Source organism: Gigantopelta aegis, chromosome 1 (assembly GCF_016097555.1).
Source record: "Gigantopelta aegis isolate Gae_Host chromosome 1, Gae_host_genome, whole genome shotgun sequence".
NCBI classification, from domain to species: domain Eukaryota; kingdom Metazoa; phylum Mollusca; class Gastropoda; order Neomphalida; family Peltospiridae; genus Gigantopelta; species Gigantopelta aegis.
Window position 1 is genome coordinate 6,500,330 of NC_054699.1, and position 18,920 is coordinate 6,519,249.

The following is an 18,920-nucleotide window of genomic DNA, read 5'->3' on the forward strand; positions in this document are numbered from 1 at the left end:
CCAGAGAACACCAGGTAACAAAAGAAACGATGGATGAGCTTGCTATCGAACCTGGCCTGAACACTGAGTTGAGGGTGAACACAGGAAAACAAAAGAAACAAAATAAGAGACAGCTTTGTACTATTAGAGTTAGAAAGAATAAAATATATATAAACTGTTTTAAAATTGTAGTGCACTATTAACCTTTGGCAACAAAACATTTTTTTAGTACAACTGTTATAAAATAGATATTAAAGATTGAAAATAGTATAAAGTACGATTATGGATTGTCTGTTATTTCTCTTAACGTTCATCGGGGTATGAAGAAAAAACATAAATCATCGGCAAACTGTGTTATTTGGCAATGCTTTGCTTTTATTCATACCCGTATGAACGTAAAGGAAATGGCAGACAATACTTATAATTACATTTGAATCATACTTGCTAATAATAACACTGAAGCTTCATACTTTATTTTGAATTGTTTTTCTGCTCAGTAAGATAACTTGCCTATATATAATGACCAGTGGGTTGACGTTATGTTGTAATAATTAAATATTCTTTGCGTCTATACACTTTACAGCAATCCGATTGGTTCAAAGGTGCTTACGTTTTTTCGTTCATAAGTCGATGAACCGAAAATATTTAAGCCATGCCTAAACCACTCCCACCCCCACCCCCACCCATCCCAGCTGACTCGCACTACATTTGTGCAACAAGGCAGATTAGTCAGGCAACCATATTTAGATATTTTGAAGAAGAAAACAAACAAACACGTGAAAGATACCAAAGCAATAACATTGTGACACTGATACCATGTATTAGTACACTTTTTTATGTGATAAATTAATGGAACATGCTATAGCAGGGTTGACATGTATACACATTGATAGTAAAACAAATCCCACTGGTTTGTTAAAATAAATACAACTTTACTGGTGTAAAGGAGCCTGTAATGACGAAGATAAAATACAGGGCGATAAAGGTTTTCAATACACACAATCTGTGTACGTTCACAATATTATATCAATATTGACAATGGCAGAGGCGGATCGGGGGGGGGGGGGGGGGATCCCTAAATTTTGCGACAGTTATACTTTTATAATATATTAATTTTAATTTTTTTACGTTCCCTTGGCATTCTGCCTCATGTCATTGGGGCCCCCTTAAATGAATTTTCTGGACCCGCCATTGAATGGAAACTGATTCGGTGTAAAGGAACCTGTAAATGTCCTTCTTCTGGCACCAAGGAACTAATGGAATGTTTTCGGTCAATTCAGATTACAGACATAGAGCGTCTTTAGTTGTTGAGCTCTCAGGCGGGTCCAAGCTGTTAGCTAAATGATTCGTAGAGTTTTCACATTCACCATCCTGCAAATCTCTCTGAAACATTAAACGGCTGCTCTGTGTTTGAGCCTGTAGTGAGACGATGAAATGTAAGATGCTTCATGTTGTAAATAGACACCATCTGAGTGCGTGGACAATGTGTTAACATTATTCGTAATGGAAACTGATGTCGTGTACAGGAAGCTTTAATAGTGTTTGCAAAAAGTCCTTCTTCTGGCACCCAGCAGCTGGTGGTATGTTTCCCGCCAATTCAGAGAACTTCGATAATGTTAATCTCTAGTTCTGGAGATGCCAGGTGGATCTGAATCCAAACTCCCTAAACGATTCGTACAGTTTTGACATTCACGCTCCCTTTAAGCATAAGTGCTTGAGTGGTAAAACGTTCCTCGTGTTTGAACAAATAACGGCTTGTTCCGTCGACCATGATGATGTGCTGAAGCGCTTCGATCACGATGGTGATGTTGAATTCTTTGCCAAGCTTCAACGGAAAACCTTTTTTTGTGATACCTTTCGCGGCCCCATTTACTAGCTTTCTTGCTGGTTAGCACGACTACATGCATGACTGCCATATTTGTAATGACGATTCGAGCAGATACGTCGAGAACAAGGAGTCTACGCCTATACAAATATAGTTTGAAATAGACCTTTGAACGATTTGCCAGTACAGGAGTTCCGACCACCTCTACTACAAGCCCAGGTCTTAGAGGACAAGGATTCTGGACCCAGATTGGTATTCTTGGCTTGTGCCAGACAGTTCTGGAACAGCTATGGTTCCACTTTATTGTTCCATTTTTCTGACAAATAACTGGATGATTTTCACCACAGGATGTATAATCCGTATTGCATTTAATCTGGACATACTTCCCCAAGTGCGACTCGAAGTATTCGACAAGAGCATTGTTTGGTGTTTTAATCGTGGGACAATTATTACGCTTATCGTAACAAAGTGGACGGTTTCGTCTGTCAACCCAGCAGGTTGTTCCATCTTCGCAGAATCCTTTCACACACCTCCCTGAAATCAAGGCTGCCCATTTTGATATATCCGAAACAGTTTGTGTGTCTTTCGTCATGTACGAGTTTTCACCTGTCACTCCTAGCAGACGACATTCGAGAGTTCGACGATCAAAACTGACGGACTCACAGCGAGGATTCATCTTGCAGCTGGCGGCACACGAGTACTCGGATAAGTACGGTAGTGATTCTAGAATGTCCCTGTCTTGTTTTCGGGTCTCTTCTCCTGTTGCTGGTCTTGTTTTCGGTGAACCACATGCAGCACAATTACAGCTGATCACTACCGTTGTTATTAACGGACCAACTGAAATACACCGAACGATTAATGGTTCATATAGATTGAATGCGACACGTGCGTGCGGTCATAGTGTTGCGTCTGAATCTTGCGTTTTGAGCGTGAACGCTCTCATTGAAACTAATGTATTTCGAGTTTTTGTTTTTAGTCTGACCGCACGCACGCGCTGCATCTGTGTCTATAACAACCTTTAAACGTAATTTCTTATAGTATGTAAACCCTTTAATGTATGATTAAAAATAGCATCCTGCATGCAGATATAGTGGATCAAAAGACATTTTAACCCTACCATACCTGTGTATTTATACCTGTTTGTCTGTCTCTGAAGACCCGTGTGCTGAGAGGGGTTTCGGCAACATTTTTAATGACCTGGAGTCCCATAAAATCTGCACTGCCCTCTCCCCTCTTTCTTTCTCTCTGCTCTCCTCTCTCTGTCTCTGTCTCTGTCTCTCTCTCTCTCTCTCTCTCTCTCTCTCTCTCTCTCTCTCTCTCTCTCTCTCTCTCTCTCTCTCTCTCTCTCTCTCTGTGTGTGTGTGTGTGTGTGTGTGTGTGTGTGTGATGAAACTCAAAATTATACTTAGTGCGCCAAAACATTAACGTGAACTCAAACTTACTTCTGATTGAAACTCCTTCCATCTGGAGATACTGAATTATTTGTATCTGGAATCTAATATTCGTACTAACCAACACTGGGCAACGACGGTAACACGTTTGTTCGTTGATTGAACTAGTCCACGTAGTTTATAACAAACTCACTGTAACATTTGACTCTAATGGATGTTTTATGGCTAAGGGATAAAGAGAGAGAAAAAATCAGAAAATATTGACAATACACTACAATATATTATTAATAGATACATACACTTTTGAGAACGATATTCTTTACATCGATTTGCATTGTCTTAAAAATACTTACTTTAAAAAACGGTCGCATATTTCTGCGATACTGTCGTGAGATAAATGTCTGGAAGATGTTCAAACAGATCTCTACAACATTTTTGCGCAGACGTCCTTTCCCACCAACGGCCAACTGGTTTGTTTGTTGTATTTTATTCCTAATACTTAATACAGAATAATACGAGTTCATGTTTATTTTGTTTAAAGACACGACTTTTAGTCTGCATATAGCCTGCTACCCCATCTCACCCCTACCAACTTGTTCAATTATTATTAAAGGTGGAATATTACTTTTTAAGTTTTAAATATACCCTTTAGGTAGTACTAAACCAAAAAACTTCCGGCTGGGTCAAAGTTCGAGGTGCACCCAACTTTTGATAGAGAAGTGAACACTACAAGTCCTGTGTGCATACCACGCGACCGTTATCATTTTGGTTCGGTTTGTTTAACCGTGCACGGTTCGCGCAATCAACATCCGATTTGTTGTCGTTTGCTTGTCGTTCATTTGTGAGGTTTTTCTTCACAGTTCGTGAACATTTTCATTAACAATAAAGTTCGGACAAGTAAGTATCTCAATACAAAACGTTACAAACCCTTAAAACCAATAGTACCCGATGCTGAATAGCAAATGTAGGCTAATTGCGGTTTATATATAAAATTTATTATTTCAAACACTGTAGTATAGTCAACATGGTCAGTGACGGACTATCATTGTCGTCTTATTCCGATTCAAGTATCATGATTGCTGCAGCAGCCACTTCCTCAACAGAAGCACCCATGTTGGTAAAGTAACTTCCTGTTCCAAACTCATTCCTTTCGCTGTCCAGGATAGAACAGTTGGAACATGCCCAGGAGAGTTGAAAGGAACGCACCCCAAGTCTGTGTGCACTCTGGGCAATTTGTCGTCACATAGGCATTTCTGTGCTTCGAGCGACATCTACAGGTGACATCAGAATACTAACTTTCAAAATTATTTCAAGTAATTGGGTCACGGGGATTCCCATGGTATTTGATCGATATAAAACCTGCTTTTTCACTCTATTTTATAAAAACGTGATCTAAATGTCTTACAGTTTTGTAAATTAACCAAAATTAGAATTAATTTTCGCGGGCTGAAACTAGGGCGTGCGACTTTAATAGACACAACAACTAATGGCCTTCAAACTGAATTATATTAAATAACATTAAAACAAACGAAAACACACACAACTAAATTAATATTCGTATTTGTATACATGCATAAATACACACACAAACACATTGCGGACTTAGATCACAACTCATTTCGTTTCAACTTATTTTCGTGCTTATATCCAATTAAGGTTCAAGCACGCTGTCCTGGGCAAACACCTCAACTATCTGGGCTGTGTGTCCAGGACAGTGGGTTAGTTGTTAGTTGGTTAGTGGGTAGAGACAGAGGGTAGAGGGTGTAGTGGCCTTACACCTACCCATTGGGCCCTTATGAACTCGCTCTAGGTTGGAGCCGGTACCGGGCTGCGAACCATGTACCTACCAGCCTGTTGTCCGATGGCTTAACCACTGCGCCACCGAGGCCCATTACAACTTATTAAGACATCTTAGTTGTTTGTTGTTGTTGTTTTTAATTCATATAAAAATAACTTTGTCATTAACACACAACGACAAGGCTATTTAAATTTTGTATACTATTTCAACTGAATTAAGATTGTTATTTTCCTTGTAGGTTGTATTTTTTACTATTTCAACTGGATTAAGATTGTTATTTTCCTTTTATTTTGTTTCCTGTTTCAACTGAATTAAGCTTATTTTCCTTGTATTTTGTTTACTATTTCAACTGAATTAAGATTGTTCTTTTCCCCCAAAGCCTACATCAAACAATTAAAATAGCCATCTAGAATTGAATAGACCTTACAGCTTAACGATATACTTAGAGATAATGGTGATCACTAATCCAAGATCCCCGTTTACTGGATGCCAACTCCATCACTCCCCCTCGTGCCAGACAGGCGCCTGGCTGTTGCTATAACAATAGGCACGCGTCACTTGCCTCAATGTCATCTGATTGCCATTTGAAATATATCCCTCCTAATTAACGCCAATTATGTTTTGACATGTTATTACCATATAAAATCTCCCAACAGTCGAAGACAAAATCATTCACATTATTATTTGTTATAGTTATTGCATCGTTCACAGCTGAAATAGTGTTTGAAATAGTTTTACCATGGAAGGTTATACCTCAAGAACTTGTCTAGTGGAAAACGATGTCCTAGATGATGGTTTTGAGTGTGGAATTGTAAATGAAGAAATAAGCGGTAAGCTGTTTAATATGTTATATGTATTCTTTAAAAATATATATGTCGATAGTAGAAAAACAACAACATTTTGTGAGCAAATCAAAATTATGAGACTAAAAGTAATGGTTAAAGCTGCCTTAGAAGTATTATTGAAAGCTAACGGTTTGATAAATAATGTAAAATCTCTCTCTCTCTCTCTCTCTCTCTCTCTCTCTCTCTCTCTCTCTCTCTCTCTCTCTCTCTCTCTCTCTCTCTCTCTCTGTGTGTGTGTGTGTGTGTGTGTGTGTGTGTCTCTCATATATTTTCATACTTTCGCGACCAGTTTAGTAGCCAATATAAAACAAATGCACTGATCGTTTTTCAGACTCCAGTTCTGGATACGACTCTGATGATTCTAGATCTTCTGTCGGTGACGACCAAGTGAGCGCCACCTGCCGTCCACCCAGCGTTCCAGGGGAGATAATGCTGTTTAGCAACACGAGCGGTCTGTGTGACAGTCTCAAGTACATCATCACCATGCCGGAGTTGTGTGACGTCATGTTTCTCGTCGGAAAAGAACGAGACCCAGTTTACGGAGTTAAAGCCATCTTAGCCACACGAAGCAGGTAATTATACTGATAACATTTTTAAATATTACTTACAGAGAAACAGGAGTAAACGTTTATGCATAATCCATAATACATACATTCGAAAATGGCGTTAGTAGTATAAATGTAACATTACTTATTAAAATGTTAAATATTTAGAATAACAACACTTTTTTTTTATGGATGCTGTAGAAAATATTTTTTTTGCGCATAACCAACAGAATCGACATGGATTTGTTAATATTACATTGATTAAATTGTGTGTGAATAACTGGTGAAAGGCCGTAGTATGTGCATTCCTGTCTGTGGGATGGTGCATACAAAAGATCCCTTGCTGCTAAGAGAAAAATGTAGCGGGTTTCCTCTGATGATGACTACGTTTCAGAATTTCCAAATGTGTGACATTCAATAGACGATGATTAATTTATCAATGTTCTCTATTGCTGTCGTTAAAACAACAACAACAACAACAAAAAAACCCAAACAAAAACAACAACAACAACAATAAAAAAAACACCCACAAACTTTTATGTGTGTGAATAGTAAGACCTCGGAGATGTTTTAATTATTGTGTTTTGAAGTTTTCTTACTCTGTTTTGTCAAGCTTGACAATATGTATATCTTTAAGCAGTGTTTGTAATGATACTGTTTTTATTTTTCTAGAGTTCTGTACCAATTGATACTGTTTCACCAGAGGAAAATGACAGACGAGGCATCGAAGAAGAAGTCAAAGTCCAGACGCCAGACCTTGGAAAGTCATCTAACCATTCCAGTACCTGACTACGACATCGACGTCTTCCGCAGCTTGGTGATGTTTCTACATTGTGGGAAAGTGAAGGTGGACGCTAAAATTGTTGTCGGTAAGTGGAGAAATTAAACTAATATAATTTTCTTCAGATTTTTAATTACAACAGTAATTGATATAAAAATAAAAAGAACATCACAAAATAATTTTTGTTGTCACCGATGATTGACGAAAATTTCAACAACGCCCCTAGATGGAACATGTTTAGCGTGTGTGTTTAGGGAGTGTGTGGTGGGGGACAAGTAGAACATGTTTAGCGTGTGTGTTTAGGGAGTGTGGGGTGGGGGAGAAGTAGTATTCTATCATGTTTGTGAACGAAATTTCATAGCAACTTGAAAGCCAAGTAACTATGTTCGAGATGATTTTTGGCTGTTTTAAAGATTTAACTATTATTATTGTTATTATTATTATTATTGAAAAAAATATGTGATAGTCGTAAAGTAGTTTGGCCGGTTTCTGAGACGTGTTGAGTTGACCACATGTTTACCAGAACTAGTTACTGGTCATAGTCCTTAATCAAAGAAAAACAACATTTCTATCAGCTGTTGTGTCATAAATGAAGACATTTAGTTACAGAAGATTATTTTTCTTTACATAATTAGCACTTTAGTAAGAGAACACTAATTAAAGTATTTCATTGTTTCTCAATTTCAGGTCTACTGTGTGCAGCCTCCGAGTACGAGTTGAAAGATCTGTCCAGGGCATGCTGGGATTTTGTTCGACGGATGAAGGGTCAAGGTCAGAAAGACAACTTGATGACATCAGCTACCAGATATGGTACAAAGAAAGCGGCCCAGAAATTGATTATGGAGGTATGCATTTTAATAATATTTACTCTTCAAGACGAAACGTTGAGTTTAAAAACAAAATATTTTAAACTTTTTAAATATGTTTTCCAAGTGGATGTTTTTAAGACAAAGACCTTTGTTTTAAATTAAATACGATTTAATTGAATGTAACATACTTTGAATAACATGGCGGCATATTTAGCTTAAAGAAACAAATGTTGAGCAATGATCACGACAGTTACTGATCATAAAGCTATCTTTAATAACTGACGACAGACTGTCCAAAAATTCAATATATATTTTTTTCTTTCTTCAGATTTCTAAAACCGCTGGCTGAGAGCAAGTGATCTCTGTACCGAGACTCAATCACGTGACTACCACAGAGGTCACTCACACGTCATATCCGGTTTTGACTCAAATCAAAGTGACAGACTGGCAGTACCACAGAGGTTACGCACCCGTCACTCACACGTCATATCCGGCTTCGACTCGCAAATCGAAGTGACAGACTGGCACTACCACAGAGGTCACGCACCCGTCACTTACACGTCATATCCGGCTTCGACTCCCAAATCAAAGTGATGGACTGTCAAGACAAAACAACAAGCCAAGTTTACTGGAACTCCGCTTTTGTTACGAATCGCTGTGACGTCATCGAAACAGAATCGGCATTTATCATCGTTTGACACCCAATAGCCGATGTATGTCTCATACTGGGGTGTCGTTAAACATATATTCTATTTGGATAGATTTCAATTCATTTCAACTCATTTTCGCGCTTATATCTAATTACGGTTCAAGCACGCTGTGCTGAGCACACACCTTGGCTATGTGGTTTAGTTGTTAGTGGTTAGTGGTTAAGAAGAGGGTGCGGTGGTGTTACACCTACCAATTGAGTCGTTAAAACTCTGGGTGGGAGCCGGTACCGGTCTGCGAACCCAGTACCTACCAGCCTTTCGTCCGATCCCTTAACCACGACACCACCGAGACCGGCAGATTAAATAGTTTTGTATAAAGTGTAGAAAGCTTGTATTGTGTTTGACAATATAATAAAACAGCTATCAAGAATAAACGTTTTTATTTGAAATGTTTATTGTTTATTTATTTGTTTGTTTGCTTCAGAAGATGAAATGTTTCAAACAGACTACGTCATCAGTGGCCTTCGACTAGTTATGGTACATGTATTGGAACGAGAAAATCCCCAATCATTGGAATGGATCCACCGAAATGGTTCGATCCTGCGACGCAAACACCACAAGCGAGTTCTCAACGGCTAGGATCATAGTCAAACCTGTGTTTAACGGCCACATGTGGGAGTAATCAAAAGTAGTCCTTTACGACAGGTAACTGCTGAATACCCTAACATATACGACGGGTTCACGGGAATAACATACGATGTCCAAACAGATGGTCAGTATTATAAAGGTCGTTTATGTCAAGGTTACAATAACACACTAAATTAAAAACATAAATGTATGGTAGGCCATTAAAAGTTGTTGGTAAATTAAGCTTTCTTAGGATATACCACATTACCAAAAATGTGACATCACAGGTTATTTCCGTGGACCCTTCACATATATACCTATCTTAAAATGTTACTTTACATTAATCTCACATGTGGCCGTTATGTAGGGAATAACTGGTTACTGTCTTGAGATATTGGCCTTATCCTGCGAAGGTTAGAATGGCGAATGCAGCGAGGCTCTGCGTGACGTCAAACTAATTTGAGCTAATCTGATTTTACTAAAAAGTGAATTAAAATGTTATTTTAGAAGTGTTATGGGATAAATAGAATTCGCTACTCGTGTTTTTGAATATGTAAAATATCAACCTCGTGTAGTTAATCGGTATTTGTCGAGGCTCGGTTGATATTTTCCATATTAAAAAATACTCGTGACGAATCCTCTATTTATATATATATATAAATAGAGGATTCGTCACGATATCAACCGAGTCTATGTTACTTGGTATTTGTCGAGGCTCTGCCGAGACAAATACCGATTAACTAGACGAGGTTGATATTTTACATATTAAAAAACACGAGTAGCGAATTCTATTTATCCTATAACACTTCTAAAATAACATTTTAATTGTTTAGTAAATCACAGTACTAAATTCGCTGCCATCCGTAATATGACGTCATCACGATTTGCGCAGATTAGTTTGACGTCACGCATTTTAAACAAATCTTTGAAAACATTACGCCCAGGTACACGGGTCTTGTTGGCTTGTAAGCAAATGACCCATCTACGGCAACACATAACCTAGAATCCTTGCAAATTTGCATACCATTATAAACCGGGTTAATAAAGTAAATTATCACATGGGTTTATGACATGGATATCATGGGTAAGTTATGGGATAAATATATAATATTACTAGAGTGTGTTTCGGTATTGCCAGTATCATATACTAGAACTAAAACATGTATTAGCGGTATGTGAGTTTCTGAAAAGACAAACCAAGAACACGAACGTGTTTTTATGTAAACCAAACTGAGTATTATGTCGGGATCTTACACGGGATAACTTTTAATGTACCGGGTAGTAGAACGCTAGTGTTTCAATCAACCAAGGTGACACACCTGCACCAAGGCCATTGTCTCCTACCAAGGACGCACACCTGCACCAAGGCCATTGTCTCCTACCAAGGTCACACACCTGCACCAAGGCCATTGTCTCCTACCAAGGTCGCGGGGCAGGATGTAGCCCAGTGGTAAAGCGCTCTCTTGATGCGCGGTCGGTTTGGGATCGATCCCCGTCGGTGGGCCCATTAGCCTAGTTCTCGTGACAGCTAGTGCACCACGACTGGTATATCAAATGCCGTGGTATGTGCTATCCTGTCTGTGGGATGTAGCATATAAAATATCCCTTGCTACTAATGGAACAATGTAGCGGTTTTACCATATAGCCCATGATTAATAAATCAATGTGCTCTAGTGGTGTTGTTAAACAAAACAAACAAACAAACTTACCTACCAAGGGCGCACACCTGTGCCAAGGCCACTGTCTCCTACCAAGGTCACGTGATCACGGGGAAGTAGATCATGACACCCGGTAGGCCTGAATACTACTGCCACTATGACAGTTGAATATCGTATTCTGGCATTTTGATTTTGATTTTCTCATTTTCCATAACATTATTTTTTGTCTTACAAAACACATTGTATTAGTCTACCTAAAATTAGTTTTAAAATTACCTGTGTAGATATTGTTTGTATAAAAAAACAAAAACAAATTACAAGCCAAATATAAAAAGATTTGACTGCTCGGCCGAATATATATATAATTTGGAGCATTTTAGAAGGACAGTCCAAAAATAAATAAGAGAAAGAAGAGAGGATCGGACTATTTAATAATATTAAAAAAAGAGAAGTAATTTCGACATAAAATTTTGAACGAAGGTATAAATGTTTAAAGTCCGATCTATATGTCCACATGAAAGGCCTCGTTAAGGCCGTTGGAAGTTAGCCTACGGCGAACCGATGAGCGGAGAACCAGCAAAGGCGGGGATGAAGTGCTTCCATCTCTGGTCGGCGAGGATGGTTATGACACTCCGGTAGTCGTTAACGAAAAGGGGCTTGACGATCCTGTGGATGGTGTGGCTATCCATCTATCTAACCAGGACCGCTTGTCGGTAGACTCCCTCTCGGCGCTGAGTTAGTACCAACCCCGTCTTGCCGGCACTAGTCCGCCCATCAGTGATGCCGGATCCGAGGTTTCCCCCTGCACGAACTTCAGGATGCCAGACCTGATTTTCCCGATCTGAACCTGCCTCGGCCGCGTCGTGGTTAAGCCATCAGACTACAGGCTGGTAGTTACAGGGTTTGCAGTCCGGTACAGGCTCTCACCCAGAGCGAGTTTTAACGACTCAATGGGGAAGTGTATAGCCACTACATCCTCTTCTCTCTCACTAACCAGTAACCAACTAACAACTAACGCCATGATATATTTCTTCCTATGGAACGTTTCCAGAAAATTTACTTGACCATAGACTTTTAAAAAGAAATTTGAATAAAAATGATCTTTGTTAACATTTATTTAATAATACTGCTGTGCAAACATACCTGACAAAATGATCCTCCAAAAACTCCAACAAAAACAAAACGATCCGAACGCCGTTAAATTCGTACACTTACACTCAATGACACTACATTGGGTCATCATTATTTAGCTTCGTATTCAATTCGTTTTAGATATTTTATCGTAATTGCACTTCGTATCCTTTTTTAATAGGTACAGTTGTTTAAATTACATTTTTTAATTTTTCAAATACGATCAGATGCACTGGTAATCATCAAACATATTTATGAAGAAACGAGACAAAAGTAAATACGATTTCTATATTTTCACTGTAGCTAAAATACAGTGAAAATATGACTTTTCACCGGATATCACTTTTATGGTTTCCGTAGATCTATATATTTCATTGCTATGTATATAATACATGTATGCATATATGTATAAATATGTTCTCGAGTGACATCAGCCCTAATGCAAATACAGTAGGTATTGTTCCTCCGTGGATTGATTGTTCAACTCACTGTCAATTAAGAACCAAAACTCAATAACAAGCTGAGCTCTGACCAAACTGTTTGTTTTTCTAAAATCAATCATATCATCCTAATATTAATCCACAATTATTATTTTTTAATAGACTAAGCTAACTGGAATGTCTGCCCACGACTAAGTTATTAGTTGTAAGTGGGACACAAAGTTGGTATAGTTATGTAACCATACATACAGAAACGCATACGCATACACTTACACATACACATTCACACGCATACACATAAACGCACACGCATACACACATAACCTCACACACGGTGGGAAATAGAAGAACGTAAACCATATTCTCCCTTAGTAAAGATGGTCTGAAGATGGTGTGAAGATAAGTCTCCTTTGATTTATTTCCCTTCCCAGCCAGAACAAAAACAAATTTAGTAACCGGCCTCGGTAGTCTAGTGGTTAAACCATCGGGGATAAGGCTGGTAGGTACAGGGTTGCCCACCCCCCCCCCCACCCCCCACCCGGGGACTTATTGCAAGCTACGGCTTTTTGTTGGAGTACGGCGTCGCTTACATTGGCTCACGGGCAACCGTGACTTTGCTATATGGCAACGCGGTAACGAACACGACGAAGAGGAAGGAGGAAGAGGAAACCTGCACCAGGGATGGCTATGGGGGGACCTAAACTGGCGTCGCCGCCCCCACCCCGGGGACCCGTCGAACCAGTGCCAGCCGACGCAGATATGTCTGAACAGACTGAGCCAGTGGACCAGTCGACGACGCAGTTGGACACAGCGATCTGCGAGACTCCACGGCGTGCGTCTCCCGTTCCAACCCTTTCGAGGCGGTCGGCGTCGAGTCTCCCACCCCCGGGGTGCTCCGCCAAGACCCCTATGGATGGTGCTGCTGCGAAGCGGAAGGCCGTCACCCAACCGAGTAGTGACAAGCCAGCCAAAGCCCGGCCTTCCGCGACCGCCGGGGCAGGGACCCCGCATGGAGCCTAGCCATCTCCAAGATCAAGGGCCAGTACGCTCGATACTTCGTCGGGGACACCTCGGACATCAGCTCACTGCCGGGAGGCATTATTGAGGGCAACTTTAAGAAGTTTCCTGACGGAGTTGAGTGTGCCATCCACGCCATGGAACTACGAGACGGGAAGTTTGGACTTGTGGTGACGTCGCGCCGAGATGATCTCTACAGACAGGGAATACTCTTCGAAGAAATGGATAACTGCACCGTCCACAGAGTACTGAAGATCATCGCCGGCGCCCATTACGTCGAGCTAGCTAAGACCTTGCTAGCCCACCGTTGGAAGAAACTGGTGCCACAGTTCAACACCAAGCACTTCATCTAGTCCCCGTAGTCGCCAACCGTTCCAAGGGCTTAGCTGGACTTTAACATTTTTGGCTGGTATTTAATTTAAAAAAAAAAAAAACATTGTAAACAGTCCGACGCACTTTATTTTGGCAGCCCGTCTAAATTGCTCAAATCACCTTAAAACCCTTTCGGTCGAGCACTCTAATTTTGTTCTTTGGACTTAAATTTTTGTCCAGACATGAATTGTATGAATGAGCTCATTTTGACCTGACTACTAAATTCGTATTCCCAATTCCGCCCACCTTAAGCCCCCCCCCCCCCCCCCCCCCCCCCCCCCCCCGGCCCGGACCATATAGATCGGATTTTAAACTTTTAGACCTCCGTTCAGAATTATATGTCGAAATTATTTTATTTTTTAAAAATATTATTAAATAGTCCGATCCTCTCTTCTTTCTCTTATTTATTTTTGGTCTGTCCATCTAAAATGCTCTAAATTATACAAATATTCGACCGAGCAGTCAATTCTTTTTATTTTGGCTTGTAACTTTTTATTTAATAAAAAAAAAAAAAATCTATTAACTTTTTTACTAATAGCTATTTTCAAAATTCAGCCCATTTTCAACTCTATCCTCCCCCCATCCCGAATCAGGCCACCGATCTTATCGATGGATGGGCGTGTTCGAAACGGAACGTGGTAACTTCGGACTTTGGTAACTTCGGCCTGGTAACTTCGGACCCGAGTAATCTCGGCCCCAGGTACTTTCGGACCGGTAATCTCGGCCTCTGTATTAATGAAAGCAACTTATATCTGGGTTATACGCAAACGAAAGTTTGTTGTGAAACAACCTGATATTATTATTTCAAGATGAGTTTTTTTATTTAATTAATTATCGGAGGTCGGACTCTGGATGGGCGTGTTCGAAACCCTAGTGGTATATGGACACGTTAAATTGTTATCTATCTATCTATCATCCTAATATTAATTCGCGTTCGGTTTGGGATCAATCCCCGTCGGTGGGCCCATTGGACTATTTCTCATTCCAGCCAGTGCACCACGACTGGTATATCAAAGGCCGTGGTATGTGTTATCCTGTCTGTGGGATGGTCCATATAAACGATCCCTCCCTCTTAATCGAAAAGAGTAGCCCATGAATTACTTGTTTTTTAATCCACTAAGCCACACTACCTCGTGTCAGGCTCATGCCAACCTCGAGCGTTATTACAAGTGCGCACTATGTCAATAATATAACAGAAATGTGTCAATATTATTTTCCGTTGTTTTTGGTGTAAGTAGAATTTGTTTAAAAAGATATATGTCTCTATATATGTATTTATTTATAAATATGATGTCAAGGGACATCAGGGCTAATTCAAATAGATTAATATTATGTATTAGTATTTCTTGTTTCTCAGTGGGTTGAAAATCCCAATGTCAATAATACACTAAAATAATTTCACATGCTGAGCTCTAACATTAATCCTTTTATCCTGATATTAATCCCTAATTACTATCTGTCTTAATCTACTAAGACACGCTACCTCGTGCCAGCCTCGTGTCACTCTCGAGCGTGCCTGTTGCCCTGACGATAGCTCGTCACTTTGCTCAATGTCGTCTGATTGCCACTCATCCCTCGTAATTAACGCCAGTTAATTTTTGACACGTCATTAACGTATAAAACTCTTATTACAGTCCATGAGAAAGCCATTCAGCATATAGATACACGCATACCAGTTCGTTAACAGTTGAGATATTTTATAAACTATTTTACCATGGAAAGCTATACCTCAAGGACATGTCTTGTAGACATCGATGTTTTGGACAATGGTGGAATCGAAAATGAAGAGTTTAATGGTGAGTACTTACAATCAACGAAATGTGTTGATATTTCTGTATTGTCGATAGAGCGTTCACCTGAGGTGATTGCGGAGTAGGATCGAAACACCTTTGTGACCTCATTATCTGATTATGTTTTTTCCCGTTCTAACCAATGCCTCCACGACTGGTGTATCAAAGGCCGTGATATGTGCTGTTCCCGATGTGCAAAAATGCATATAACAGATGCCTTGCTACTAATGAAAAAATATAGCATGTTTACTCAAAGACAATGTGACACAAATAGTGTATGTTTGACATTCAATACTAATGATTAATTAATAAATGAACTCTAGTGGTGTTGTACAGAAGAAAAGGAGAAAAAATCTCTTTAAATAGTTTGTATTGCTTCATAGCCTGCTACGTACAATACTTATGTGAGAAAAAGAATATCTAAAAAAGTATGTATGTATAAATCGTGAGTTATAATAATTCTTTTTCTTCAGACTCCAGTTCTGGATACGACTCCGATGATTCTAGATCTTCTGTCGGTGACGACCAAGTGAGCTCCGCCTGCCGTCCACCCAGCGTTCCAGGGGAGATAATGCTGTTTAGCAACACAAGCGGTCTGTGTGACAGTCTCAAGTACATCATCACCATGCCGGAATTGTGTGACGTCATGTTCCTCGTCGGAAAAGAACGAGTCCCAGTTTACGGAGTTAAAGCCATCTTAGCCACACGAAGCAGGTAATTATATCGATGACATTTTTAAATATTACTTACAGAGAAACAGAAGTAAACGTTTATGCATAATCCATAATACATACATTCGAAAATGGCGTTAGTAGTATAAATGTAACATTACTTATTAAAATGTTAAATATTTAGAATAACAACACTTTTTTTTATGGATGCTGTAGAAAATATTTTTTTTGCGCATAACCAACAGAATCGACATGGATTTGTTAATATTACATTGATTAAATTGTGTGTGAATAACTGGTGAAAGGCCGTAGTATGTGCATTCCTGTCTGTGGGATGGTGCATACAAAAGATCCCTTGCTGCTAAGAGAAAAATGTAGCGGGTTTCCTCTGATGATGACTACGTTTCAGAATTTCCAAATGTGTGACATTCAATAGACGATGATTAATTTATCAATGTTCTCTATTGCTATCGTTAAAACAACAACAACAACAACAACAACAACAAAAAAAAACCCAACAAAAACAACAACAACAACAATAAAAACAACAACAACAAACTTTTATGTGTGTGAATAGTAAGACCTCGGAGATGTTTTAATTATTGTGTTTTGAAGTTTTCTTACTCTGTTTTGTCAAGCTTGACAATATGTATATCTTTAAGCAGTGTTTGTAATGATACTGTTTTTATTTTTCTAGAGTTCTGTACCAATTGATACTGTTTCACCAGAGGAAAATGACAGACGAGGCATCGAAGAAGAAGTCAAAGTCCAGACGCCAGACCTTGGAAAGTCATCTAACCATTCCAGTACCTGACTACGACATCGACGTCTTCCGCAGCTTGGTGATGTTTCTACATTGTGGGAAAGTGAAGGTGGACGCTAAAATTGTTGTCGGTAAGTGGAGAAATTAAACTAATATAATTTTCTTCAGATTTTTAATTACAACAGTAATTGATATAAAAATAAAAAGAACATCACAAAATAATTTTTGTTGTCACCGATGATTGACGAAAATTTCAACAACGCCCCTAGATGGAACATGTTTAGCGTGTGTGTTTAGGGAGTGTGTGGTGGGGGACAAGTAGAACATGTTTAGCGTGTGTGTTTAGGGAGTGTGGGGTGGGGGAGAAGTAGTATTCTATCATGTTTGTGAACGAAATTTCATAGCAACTTGAAAGCCAAGTAACTATGTTCGAGATGATTTTTGGCTGTTTTAAAGATTTAACTATTATTATTGTTATTATTATTATTATTGAAAAAAAAATATGTGATAGTCGTAAAGTAGTTTGGCCGGTTTCTGAGACGTGTTGAGTTGACCACATGTTTACCAGAACTAGTTACTGGTCATAGTCCTTAATCAAAGAAAAACAACATTTCTATCAGCTGTTGTGTCATAAATGAAGACATTTAGTTACAGAAGATTATTTTTCTTTACATAATTAGCACTTTAGTAAGAGAACACTAATTAAAGTATTTCATTGTTTCTCAATTTCAGGTCTACTGTGTGCAGCCTCCGAGTACGAGTTGAAAGATCTGTCCAGGGCATGCTGGGATTTTGTTCGACGGATGAAGGGTCAAGGTCAGAAAGACAACTTGATGACATCAGCTACCAGATATGGTACAAAGAAAGCGGCCCAGAAATTGATTATGGAGGTATGCATTTTAATAATATTTACTCTTCAAGACGAAACGTTGAGTTTAAAAACAAAATATTTTTAACTTTTTAAATATGTTTTCCAGGTGGATGTTTTTAAGACAAAGACCTTTGTTTTAAATTAAATACCATTTAATTGAATGTAACATACTTTGAATAACATGGCGGCATATTTAGCTTAAAGAAACAAATGTTGAGCAATGATCACGACAGTTACTGATCATAAAGCTATCTTTAATAACTGACGACAGACTGTCCAAAAAAAATCTTCAATATATATTTTTTTCTTTCTTCAGATTTCTAAAACCGCTGGCTGAGAGCAAGTGATCTCTGTACCGAGACTCAATCACGTGACTACCACAGAGGTCACTCACACGTCATATCCGGTTTTGACTCAAATCAAAGTGACAGACTGGCAGTACCACAGAGGTTACGCACCCGTCACTCACACGTCATATCCGGCTTCGACTCGCAAATCAAAGTGATGGACTGGCACTACCACAGAGGTCACGCACCCGTCACTCACACGTCATATCCGGCCTCGACTCCCAAATCAAAGTGATAGACTGGCACTACCACAGAGGTCACACACCCGTCACTCGAACGTCATATCCGGCTTCGACTCCCAAATCAAAATGATGGACTGGCAAGACAAAACAACGAGCCAAATTTTCAGAAAAATCCGCTTTTGTTACGAATCGCTGTGACGTCATCGAATCTGAATCGGCGTTGAAGATTGTACACAACACAGAAAGACATTGAAGGAATAAATATAATACAACTGAACTCCTGTCAATCAGATTCGTCTCCAAAAGAACATTAGATTCTGTTATTGGTGTTCCAAAGACACGTGACATTTCAATGTATTTATTTACGGTTTCTGATACATTAAATATTGTTTGACAGTACATGATATATTAAGAAACAAAACATTTTT

General features: G+C 39.2%; 2 protein-coding genes across 2 annotated transcripts; both read left to right on the forward strand.

The window, feature by feature from the left end:
- The first annotated feature begins 2,394 nt into the window (after window positions 1–2,394).
- Window positions 2,395–9,155, forward strand: LOC121368776 (serine-enriched protein-like). The gene is made up of 5 exons (XM_041493526.1): window positions 2,395–2,518; window positions 6,170–6,410; window positions 7,056–7,252; window positions 7,852–8,009; window positions 9,108–9,155. The coding sequence occupies exons 1-5, from the start codon at window positions 2,395–2,397 to the stop codon at window positions 9,153–9,155; spliced, it is 768 nt and encodes a 255-aa protein (XP_041349460.1).
- Window positions 9,156–15,582: 6,427 nt separating this feature from the next.
- LOC121368801 (serine-enriched protein-like) lies at window positions 15,583–18,545 on the forward strand. Its single transcript, XM_041493550.1, has 5 exons — window positions 15,583–15,664; window positions 16,132–16,372; window positions 17,027–17,223; window positions 17,825–17,982; window positions 18,324–18,545. Exons 1-5 carry the CDS (start codon window positions 15,583–15,585, stop codon window positions 18,543–18,545), a joined length of 900 nt encoding a protein of 299 aa, XP_041349484.1.
- The last annotated feature ends 375 nt before the right edge of the window (window positions 18,546–18,920 follow it).